This window comes from Centruroides sculpturatus, unplaced genomic scaffold, assembly GCF_000671375.1.
Source record: "Centruroides sculpturatus isolate CEXI.00-Female unplaced genomic scaffold, Cexi_2.0 scaffold330, whole genome shotgun sequence".
In the NCBI taxonomy this organism is placed as follows: domain Eukaryota; kingdom Metazoa; phylum Arthropoda; class Arachnida; order Scorpiones; family Buthidae; genus Centruroides; species Centruroides sculpturatus.
The window spans coordinates 685,270-697,731 of NW_019384592.1; the positions used below are offsets into that span (position 1 = coordinate 685,270).

At 29.1% G+C, this 12,462-nt stretch overlaps 1 protein-coding gene across 2 annotated transcripts in view; it reads left to right on the forward strand.

Moving 5' to 3' along the window:
• LOC111624792 (lebercilin-like) overlaps nt 1-12,136 on the forward strand; it is a 42,646-nt gene extending 30,510 nt beyond the window's left edge. For both annotated transcript variants that reach the window (XM_023367742.1, XM_023367741.1), the window contains 3 exons: nt 2,112-2,249; nt 7,451-7,633; nt 11,015-12,136. In XM_023367742.1, coding sequence (XP_023223510.1) covers nt 2,112-2,249; nt 7,451-7,633; nt 11,015-12,004 — 1,311 coding nt within the window. In that variant the 3' untranslated portion in view covers nt 12,005-12,136. The remainder of the gene's footprint in view (nt 1-2,111; nt 2,250-7,450; nt 7,634-11,014) is intronic.
• The last annotated feature ends 326 nt before the right edge of the window (nt 12,137-12,462 follow it).

Consider the following 12,462-nt stretch of genomic DNA (forward strand, 5'->3'; position numbering starts at 1 on the left):
AATATAAAAACAATAAAAAATTATACTTCAGAAGTTAATTTAGGATCAAAAACGTAAAATATTTGAGTAGCCCAAGACATAGCCAAAGATTGCAGTGCCACAGCACTGGCGAAAATTTAAATTTGCCGACTGGAATTCTTTCGGATGATTGACTTTCGGATAATCGACGCTCTACTGTATTGATATTTATAAAATTTTAATAGATATTACAACAAAGAAGTGAAATAAAAATGGGTTAAAATAAACCTTATTATATGAGTTTTAAAATAATAAATAGCTAATTATTGTCAGTGTAGTCAGTGTATTTTATTCATTAAATTTTTTCAATTAATAATTTAATACACTGCTGGCCATTAAAATTGCAACACCAAGAAGGAAAGCAAATAAAAAAAAAAGATATTTATTGTACATAAACAGTATGGCATGAAGACAAAATGATTAAATTTGCAAGCCGTTTGGGGGTTTACAGGGGTTCGAAATTAGTAGACACAGTTGCTACCCCTGGCAGCTAAAACGGCCCTTATCCGGTTAGGCATAGAGTCAAACTGGGCTTGGATGACAGAAATGGCCAACTTGTTCCATGCTGCTTCAAGTCTATGCTACGCTTCATTGACTGTATTAGCAGGAGAGGGGTGGCGGGTCAGTCTCTCAGCAACCCATGACCAGATGTTTTCAATTGGTGAGAGATCTGGAGACCGTGCAGGCCAGGGCAACAATCGAATACCCTCTGTATTGAGGAAGGTCAGAACATGACGTGCAACATGAGGTCTTGCATTATCTTGTTGGAAGATGGCATTTCGCAGGCCTCGAAGATAGGGCACAACCACTGGACGTAAGATGTCAGAAATGTACCGATCTGCATTCAAATTACCGTCAATCCGAACTAGAGATGTGCGTGTAATGTACCCAATGGCTGCCCATATCATCACACCAGGTGCAGGGCTTCTATGCCAATATCAAATACAAAATACAAAGAGGTAACGAGCGGTCTCCTCGGAGCCTCCAGACATGTATACAGCCATCAGAATGCTGCAAGCAGAACCGGGACTTGTCTGAAAAGACAACATTGTGCCACACCTGTATCCAGCTTTGTCGTTGGGCGCACCAGAGTCGCCGTCTCTCTCTATGCTGCATTGTCAAGGGAAGCCGAAGTAATGGTCGCCGTGCTGACAGTCCATGCTGCTGCAAACATCGTCGCACCATACGAGCAGATACTGGACATGCTGCAAACAAGCACATTTCCTGTCTAATGGTCCATGATGTGGTTGTACGGTTTTGCACGGCCGACCTCACAATGTGTCTATCCTCTCGGGCGTTAGTCATGGGAGGGCGTTGAGATCCTGCATGCCGTTCAGTAAGATCCTCAGCAATCCATCGATTCCATATTCGCATGACAGTGGTTGGATTTCGACCAGTGCGAGTGGCAATATTACGGAATGATAATCCACACTCTTGATAGGCAACAATCCTGCCTCTATCGAATTCTGACACTTGCTGGTAAGCATTTCTTCTTCTTATTCGAGGCATAACACGATATTCTGATGAAACCCCGACCTTACAAAGCGATTTCCAAATGAGAAATCCACTGCACAACTTTTCTTTTATGCAGTGCTTCAGATGTCGTTTGTCCCTCCTGCTTCGTCTAAATACGCTGAAATACTAATCATTTGTATATTCCAACCTCTTCTTCCTTTCATATGATTTTGACGTTCGTACGATCATTCCTGGTGTTGCAATTTTAATGGCCAGCAGTGTAGATTACTTACGATAAGATCTCCTATTCAATTGTATGCTTATATGTGATTTATAATATATGTTATTTACATTTAATATTTCATAGTCATAAACAGATAGTTTACTCTTTTACTTAATCACAGATTAAATAATGCAGAAATTATCTATTGAATTTATGATTACAGTTGATACAACTGAAACTGACTATGATTATATTTGCTTTGTTAATTATTAATCAATCATATTTATGTAAAAAATATAATATTTTAATAGTATTTTCAGTTATTGTTAGTTCACAACACATATGAACAAAAAAAATCTTTATTTATATAATAATATATAAGATGTTTTATAAATAAAAGTTTATTTCTTTTCAGGAGCTAACAAGAAAATTGCAATTAGCAAACAAAGTTCATAAGCAGGAAATGTTAGCTAAAGTAGCTCATTTTAAACAATCTCAAGAGCAATTGACTCAACTTCAAGTTAAATATGAAGAACTGAAGTTATGTTTAAAAGTAAATAAAATATCATAGTTAATTTTAAATACGTTTATTTTAAAAATAATTTATAATAAATTATATATATTATGCAAACTAAAATGTTAAAAAAATTATTCAAAAATATACTTACCAGGTGTATAAGCTTAAATACGCTGTTTGCTAATAGATGGCATTAGCGAGCGTATTAAGTTACCATGACAATGCCATATTGTTTTTTTGATGATTTTGACATCTGTCAACATTAATCAGTGCACATCATCAGATATTTCATACAACAACATATATTTTTTTTTTTTGTAATCATGTCTACTTTTGTGCCAGAAAAAAAGCATATGCGGCAAGCTTTGCTTTTCTGCTTTAATTTGAAGAAATCGGCTGCCAAAGCACATCGAATGCTTGTGGAGGCTTATGGAGACAGAGCTTTATCGGAAACCACGTGCAGAGATTGGTTTTGTCAGTTCAAAGATGGAAATTTTTACCTGAGCGACAAGAAGCATGAAAATCAGCCCAGGAAGGTTGAGGACCATCAACTGCAGGTTCTTTTGGATGAGGATGATACCCAATTGCAAAAAATGCTTGCCAAACAAGTGGGTGTTACTCAACCAGCCATTTCCATGCGTCTACGTGCCATGGGAAAGATTCAGAAGATTGGAAAATGGGTGCTGCATGAATTGAACGATAGGCAGATGGAGCGACGCCAAAACACATGCGAAATCTTGCTCGCCAGACAAAAAAGAAAGTCGTTTCTGCATCGGATTGTAACTGGCGATGAGAAATGGATATATTTTGAGAATCCTAAATGCAAGAAATCGTGGGTTGATCCAGGCAAACCATCAACATCTTTCCCAAGACCAAATCGCTTTGGATGGAAGACAATGCTGTGTGTTTGGTGGGATCGTAGGGTATTGTCTACTATGAGCTGTTGAAACCTGGTGAAACTGTCAATGCTCACCACTACCACCAACAACTGATCAAATTGCACTGTGCTCTGCGTGAAAAAAGGCCGGATTATCAGCAAAGACACGACAAGCTGATTTTCCTCCACGAGAATGCACCATCGCATGTGTCAACATTGGTCCAAAACTACTTGGAGACACTCAACTGGGAGGTGCTACCCCATCCCGCTTATTCACCAGACCTGGCCCCTTCCGACTATCACCTCTTTTCATCAATGGGCCACGCACTTGCTGAGCGGCACTTCGATTCTTACGAAGACGTCCGAAAATGGCTTGATGAGTGGTTTGCCTCGAAAGAGAAGAAATTTTTTTGGCATGGTATCCACACATTGCCGAGAGATGGAACAAATGTGTCACTAGTGAGGGAAAGTACTTTGAATAAATTTGTTTTTGCTTTCTAAGAAAAAAACGTGTGTTTTTCTGACTTAAAAACAGCGGATTTAAGCTTATACACCTATGTAGTCATAGATAAAATAAGAATTTAAATTTTTGTGAAAATTTATCAAATGCATTAATTATTAATAATTTTCCTTTCCTCGTAATCACTGTCCTTTTATTTATATGTTTATTAATATTAAAGTAGTTAGTTAATATTATCTTGTTAGTTGGCTCGCACTTAAAAATCTCAAAATGCATTGTCCATATTTGCTGCCAACTTGAAATAATCACATAATATTGACAATTGGACGATTGAGGCAATTTAAGGTATCAGCCTGTCAGCTGGGAGGCTCAGGATCATATCTGGACAAGTAACCCCAGGAATTTTTCATGAGCGGGATGTCCTTGTTTTGAGGCCTTGCCACCTGGCTGTGTTCATTGTAGGCCTTCTTTTCCTCTGTCCATCACAGACAGAAAAAGAAGGCATACAAGGTAGAGTCAAAAATGAGGGAAATCAAATAATAATTTCCATTTGTTAACAGTTACAAAACTGTTAACAAATGGAAAATATTATTTGATTTCCCTCATTTTTGCAATATTTATTTTCTCGTTACATAGTTTTTATAAACAAAGTATTTTTAATTACTTATTAACTATAAAAATATGTTAGTTCATCTTAATTGAATTTAGGAAATAGTTAGTGAATAGAAATATATGAAATTGATATTTGTTATAATTTAAATTCACTCTTAAAAAATCCAGCAATGAGTTGCATAACTTTCCTGGCAAAAAATTTAAAATTATGGTGGTGCTATCTGTTATGATATTTTATTTAAAAAACATTTTATATTATTAATTATGATATGGCAAAAGTTTAATTTTGAGGCTAGAGTTGAATTTAAAAAAAAATTGTAAATGCTAATAACAAGTAAAATCTTAAGTCCAACTTTATTTGAGATATGGCATGACTTCCCTTTTGATTTTTAACCACTAAAATTTAATAGCATCATCCCCTAATACACAAACCTGCTTGCAAAATTTCATGAATGTTTGACAAAAGGCACAGGAGTTATTAAGCTTCAAAGTAGGTGAACAAAATTGTGCTCTCTCTCTCATACACACAAACAAACAAAAACATCCATACATACAGAAAAAAACCTCCAATTTTTTTTGCATTTGACATTTCAAGGTCCCTGAATCCAAAAATGTAAAAGTATTAGGGGTTTCCATCCTTTCTGCCTGTTATGTATAACAGCCAGGAAAGCAATTATCACTAACTATTGCAATTTGATCTGTTGTAATATTTTAAACAATGATTATATATATAATTGTTAATAGTGAATGCTAAGTGAATATGACTAATGATATATCATTATGCACACAAGTTCAGAACAAGATAGCAGCAGAGAGTAATCATCAGTTCAGCAGTAACTCTTGTATTTCATTTCTAAATTAGAATATACATTACATTACTTTTTTTTTTACCTTCAAGACCCTAAGATCTTTTTCTTGTCTATTACAGACTCAGCCATATACAAAATCAGGGGCCAGATGATGAGGATGGAACCTGACAAATCTAGATTTAACCCTTGAATGAAAATTTGTGAACTGGTCTCAGAGCAGCAGGCTGGTACCTTAATCATTTTTGCCATCTGATCATTGATTTACAGTATCAAACATCAGTATTCATCCATGTATATTATTATTATTTTCTACCACTGTAATTTCTTGTATTCTTCTATATAAAATGAAATTAAAATTTACTGTTTCAGTTATAACTGTTACAATCAATTCTCTATGTGGAGTTTCCAACTTTTGTTTTCAATGAAAGTAAAGAATATTTTTTGATGTTTTAATTTTTCATTAATTATTTAAATTGCATTTATTTAAAAAAATTTTTTCTTTATTGGTGTTTTTATCTCATCCTTTATTTATTCTTTATCTTTTCATTATTTTTTATCTGTAAGATATTTGACTTATAAAATTTGTATTATTTTTTTAGATTTTGTTTAACTCCACAATTTTGAATCAGAAAATATCTATCCATAAATATTAAAAGTAATTCTAAAAGAAAATATTTTCTCTTGTTTCTATTTTCCTTATTTTCATACAGAATATTATTAGATGTAATCAGAATTTTATAATTGGCAAGTTTTATTTGGTTATCTGGCAATATGTATAGTGTATAAAAGTACTATTTGTTCTTTTATTGTGCATTTATTTTAAGGATTTTTGTCTTTAAAATGTGAAACTCTAATATAACAAGTATGTATAAGTAGTGAGCAGCTGCTTTTTTTTAACAAATGAAATATCTATAATATCTATAGTGTTTTTTTTCTTAATGAAAAGCAGTATTAAAGATTTTTGTTAGTAAAAGTAACATTAATTTAGAGGGATAGGAACCACTAATAGCCTGTAAGTTTTGTCCAGGCTCTTAGTGTCCCTTTTAGTTGCTTGACAAAATGTCCTTTTCAGTTGCAACCCTTTGGCAGAAAAGTGTGATTTTTCTTGTTTCTATGAGTGAAAAAGCAACCAATGTTTCGTCAAGATATCACAGATATCCAGTGGACTGTGACAAATGAGCTAACAAGCATCACACTTGAAGCTTTCTCTGCTTGCTTCCAAGACCTCCAGAAACTGGCAATTTTGTATAGATAGCTAAGGGGGGGACTATGTTGCCAGGAGCTATGATCATTACTTGGTAATTGTAATTTTCTATTTTTGTGAGCTTTGGAACTTTTCTGACAAGGGGTGTATTTTAATTAATTTGGCATTTTGCTGTAATTCTGTAATTTAAAAAATTGTCTAAGAAACAGTAATTGCAGTTTCAAAATGATACATATAGTGTAATAGTGCCATATTTGGCTTCAAAGAAAGTATAACTCTCTTTGAAGCCAAAATTGTATAATGCTTGTAAAGATTAACTATTGGTTAGCATTATCCCTTACAGCATGCCCAGGCAGAGATTGACCCTAATGAGAATTTACTGTTTAAATGTATATAGGAATGTTTAAAGAATATGTTTGAAACAGAAATTTAAATTCATAATTTTATTGATTTTTCAATGGTATATTATTATAAATACTGCATTTCAAAATTTCTGGAAGGAATAAAACTCATTCCATCACAAAATAAGATTTATACATTTAAAATTATTTTAGAAAAGAAAAAGTATTAAGTGAATATATAAATTTATAAAAATAACTATTTCATGAATCTAAATACATAATTTTCAATAGGAATTCAGTTTCCTAATGAACATTTACTAAAAAAAATAATTTGCTAATTTTCTTAATAGTCTTTCAGTGATAAACCTAAACTTACACTATTAAATTTACATATTCAAATAATATATATATTATGCAGTAGAATCTTGGTATGAGGTGAACCTGTAAGTGAACACACTACATTTCTTATACTATAATTTATAAAAGAAAGTTTAAATCAAAAACATATATTACAGGATGTTTTGTTTCTGTTACTGTTTATCATTTAACTTCAAAGTGAGTCAAATCATTCCTATTAAAACTTAATTATGATAACACACATTTTTTATTCTTACAACTATTGTATGTGTTAGCTGTATAATAAATGATGTAAGACATATTGCTGTTATACAGGATTAAATTAATTAAGGTATATAAAGAGACTTATAAAAGATTTATATGATATATCACTTTTATTTGTAAGTTTTAATCCAAAATGGCTGTGACCATCTGTTTAATTCATCTGAGTTTTCATTTATCTAAGATAGCATCAGTCTATACTATCTTGGATAATCAGGATTCTGCTACATAACATTTTGTTATAAAAAATTTTATTTATAAACTGAGATATTACTTTTAATAATTCTATATATATATATTTTTTTTTTCTGTTTAGGAAAAAGAACTGAAATTAGAGAGAGATTTTATATATAGTAACAGACTGCTAAAGTATCCTAGTAATAATAATAGTAGGGCTTCAAAAAATAAAAAGGATGTTGAGACTATTAATTCAAATTCAAAATCCAGATTAAATGAATCAGCTGAAAAGAAAAACCATTTGGAAATGTCACAGGAAGAGGTATGATAGAATAAATTATATTTGAATCAAATTTCTATGATGTATTTTGAATTTACAATGTTATTAGATATTCAATCTTCCAAATACAGTACATACAATGTTAATACATTGTATATATTTGAAATTCCAATTTCTTTTGTTTGCTTCAGATATTTCTCTACCTTTTTACAGTTCTCAAGAATTAGTATCTAGTAAAATCCATAAAAATTTTACCTAGTATCTGTCTCATTACAGAATTTTCACCAAAATATATATACATTTTTGCTACTTTTCTGTATTTTTGTATATACATGAGTTATCTCGAAATTAAAGTTTTAAAAAATTGAAATTTTGAGGTCATTTCATCTGTCCTTAAAAGTGTTTGTTTAAAAACAACAGAAAATATTACAATATCATTTTATATTAGTGATGAATAATCGATTGATGTAATCGTCTTTATAACACAAAATTTCATTTATATAAAAGTAATAAGACTAGCAATTAAATATTCTGTAATCCAACTTTTTTACAGTGGTTTTTTTTTTCTTAGTGAGATTTATGTATTGTATTCCATTGGTTCCTTTGTCTGGAAATTAAGTGAAGATTATCAAATTCTATCATCTGTTAAGATTTGTAATATAAAAAATAAAAATTTTATTTGCAGTTTCAGCTGTTTCTATATAGCATTTGTACGAAAAGTTGTAATGTAATGTTAATAAAGTTATATAAAATATTTATATTATTTAATTAACATATTTTATTTAGCTTTAGTAATATTGGTTTAAAAATCAATACTAGCATTATACAAAATCTGATATATGTCTTTTAAATTTTTCAGCTCTATTTATCAGTCAATTTGTCCCAAAATATGTAATTATTAAAAACAATTTGGCTTAGTTTTAGTCTCTCTTTCTATTTGTTTAATATCTCAAAAAATTTTTTTTAATTTTCTGTTTACAGTAAATAACAAAATTTATGTTTGCTGTTTAATCTTATAACTTCAATATATGTGGTTCCAAACAATAATACTAAATTCTAAAATATTCTGTTTCTGAAGACACTCTGTCCAAAAAGGAACCACCATTTTCTAGCACTCATTTCCAGTAGATAAAAGCCTTAACACCCCAAGAAGGTATGGATTGAAGCAAGAAAGACATCTGTATGTCACCAGTTCCTTTTTTAGAAATTCTTGTAATTTTAATTGGATATTTTTTGTGTTTTTAAAAGGACTTTTTAACTTCTGGCACCAGTAGCCTAAAAAGAAAGGTCAGTTGCCAAGAAAGTGTGTAGTCTGGAACATGAGATAAATAAATGGTGGTTCCTTTTTGGACAGACTTTGTCTTCAGATATTTAATTATTTGCTATTCAGACAAAAATTTACAAATCTAAAATATTCTTTTAATGTTTACTTCTTATATGTTATGAAAGGGATTAATTATTTTTATTAATACTAGATATGAGAATAGTAAAGGATAAATTTATTTATGAGATTTATGAAAAGAAATAAGATGTGAACAGTTTAAATAGTAAAAATAAAGATTCAAGTAATGATTTCTTAGAAATTATTCTAACATAGAAATGATATATTAGAATGTTAATATGATGAAATTTGCAGAACATTATGACAAAGAAATTTGAAATGAAAGAAAGTTTAAGTAAAAGAAATGAGAGTATTTTGATAAAATTTGTAATTTCCAGTAGTCTAGCATTTTCTAAAAAGTAGCCAATAATCCAGCATGCAGGTGTTCTGTTAATTGGAATTTATTCAGACACATGGTTTTTACATAAAAAAAAACTTCTTCTGGAAATAAAGTACATTTGAAAAATAAATATTACATGTTCACAAATCATTATGAATGTTGGTTTTGTGCAATAATGAGTTCATTAATGTTTTTGCATGTTTTTCAATTAATCTTAACACATAGTCATGTATTATATTATCAACAGACATGTTAAAGAGCATGCATACACAAATCAGAAGCACAGACCAGCAGACACTTGTACAAAACAAGTAACAATGTTTGCAACATTCAGATAGCATATAAATTATGGAATTTTGCAAAAATAGAAAAATGTCTGGTATTTCAGCATTTTCAGCACTCTGGCATCAATCTGATCTGTAGATGCTGGATTAATTAACTGTTGCTGTATATATTTAAAAAATATGTTAACTGCTACTGTATATATCTTTCATAGAATGTGAATTGTCCATCATATCTTTAAATTTCATATTGCTTAGGGAACCTAAAAATATATTATTTTAATTATCTGAAAATACATTACTTGAAAGACTGCTGTACATATGAAATCATACATCATCTAACTTTAATTAACTGCATAATATACATTAATGTAAATAAATAATGCAAGCCACTTATTTATATCATTAGACAATGTTATTAGATTTTATATACATTTTATGACTATGCATAATTTCATATTATAGTTTATTTATATTAAAATATTTATTTTGTAAGAATGAATTTATAAATATTTTTTTAATGTCTACAATTGTTGATTTAAATTCAAAACTATTAAGAAGTAGCAAAAATTTAGAGAATAATTCTTAAATTAGACAAAATTATAATTTTTTATAATGAAATAAAATTTTATAATCATTGTTAATCCATATTATTGTCATTTTTCATCTTTTTATATACAAATTATAAATTACAGAGAGGGAGAAATATCTTTGATTATACAAATAGTATATAATTATCTCTCTATTTGCGAATTAACATTTTTATTTACACCCATAGAAATTTTTAAAAGGTAGAAAAAAAATATTTTTGAAGAATATTAACTTTCATATATGATATTTTATTCCAGAATTTTTAAAAAAATTTTTTGTATATATGAATATGATACTACTAATGAAAAATGACAAGTTCCTTTGTTTTAATCAAGTCAGAGTTACTTTTTTCTCACTTTAATTAATTCTGATTTACAATTTCTTAACAATTTATAAAGAAAAAAAAACATTTTAAACAAAAAGAATTTTTAAGAATTTTATTTTATTTTGATTTTATCAATTAACCTACATCTTGCCCAAGATCTTAGAAACCTTATTTGTACTGTTTTCAATCTTCTAATATCTTTGTTCTTAATGTCCAAGTTTCATATTCATGTAATATATAATGTCACAAATTTAAGTAAAATTATTTTAAGCCAATGTTTGTATATTCTTTACAATAAAGAATTAAAATTTTTAAAAGAATATACAAAAGTCTATTACATTAAACCAAAAATACAATTATACATTTGCATTTTACATGTAATTTTTTACATTAATAGGAATTTTTGATTTTATATTTTAATATTTTACAAATTAAATTTAATTTTAGTTTTTAAAATTATTATATTTAAAATCATATAAACTTATATAAAATATCATTTTTATAGGATGTTACAAAGGAAAATGAAGGTGAATTCAAAACAGACAGTTATGAATGTCTGTCAGCAGAAACTTCTGAAGACAGACAAGAGTCATTATTTGAGTTTTCATCAGAAAAAAAGTCTGTAATTAATAATAATTTAGATGATTCAGATTTAAATCTTAAGTTAACATCTTCAAGAGGATTAAATTCTTCAATGTCGGCTAATGATAACAAGAAAGTTAATCATTTTGGACCTGTTTCTAATAGTGGACCTAAAAGCAAGGAATATGAAGATGATAAAGTTAATTCTGCAGGTAGTAATGTTTCATATAAATTAAATGAAAAATTAGATGACTACCTAACAAAAACTAGCAGTGGTAAATCTAAAGGACTAAATGAGGATAGGATTAACTCTATGAGTGATAATACATCAGATCACTTTAATGAAATAAAACCAGACAAAGATCAAAAAGATGCACTGCTAACTGAATCTCAAACATTAAGTAAAGAAGAATCTAATGAGGATGAAAATCAAAATTTTGAAAACTTGTTGAGAAAGAGATCTTCAAGTACGCCACGTGGTTATTTAAAAGCTTATTTAAATGATGTAGAGAAAGAAGAAAATGAATATTCTTTTTATGAAACATCTTCATCTAAAAATAACAAGAGAGATGTAAATGAAAATCAAGAAAAATCAACTTTAATTGAAGAACTGTTTGGCTCACGCAGTCAACAATCTTCCTCACTTGGTGCTGAAGATAATGATTTTCTCAAGCAGCTATCACCAATAAAAAGTTCATGTAATGAGTTTAAGTCACACAGTTTTGATTATCAAGACAATTTTGAACATCTTAATGATTTACATAAAAATTTGGATGAACATGATTCATCAAATCATATTTCTCAACTCTTTCAACAATCTGTAAACTTGACTGAAACTTCCATAAGTAAAACAAGTTCAGAAAATATTTTCCGAAGAAATTCTAGACACCAACACAGTTATGTTGATTTTTGACAACTCTGATACTTAATCAAAAAAATTTTTTTGTATAATGCTTATTGAATTTGTTTGGCATAATTAGTATTTATATTAATATATATTATTTATTTTATTTTCACATAAAAATTTTATTATGTGATTTATTTATTCAAGTCTTTCATTGAAATATATATTTATTAAAAATGAGTTTTTAAACATGTATTGTTGTTAAAAATTATTAAATTTAATAAAGGAAATTACATTTTTAAATTGGTCCGAAGTTGATTAATTTTTTTATACAGGATACTTCAAAAAATGTTTTAAAAAACACAAATATGAAAATAACATTATGCCAAATTTATAGTGGCAGATTGCCTTCATCTTGTCTAAGAAGTTGTGACACAATTGTGGGGTTCTCAAAAAAACAAACTACCTTACTATTTTTGTTGCATTGACTACGCACCTCCATATAAGTGTTAACATTTTTTTTGAAG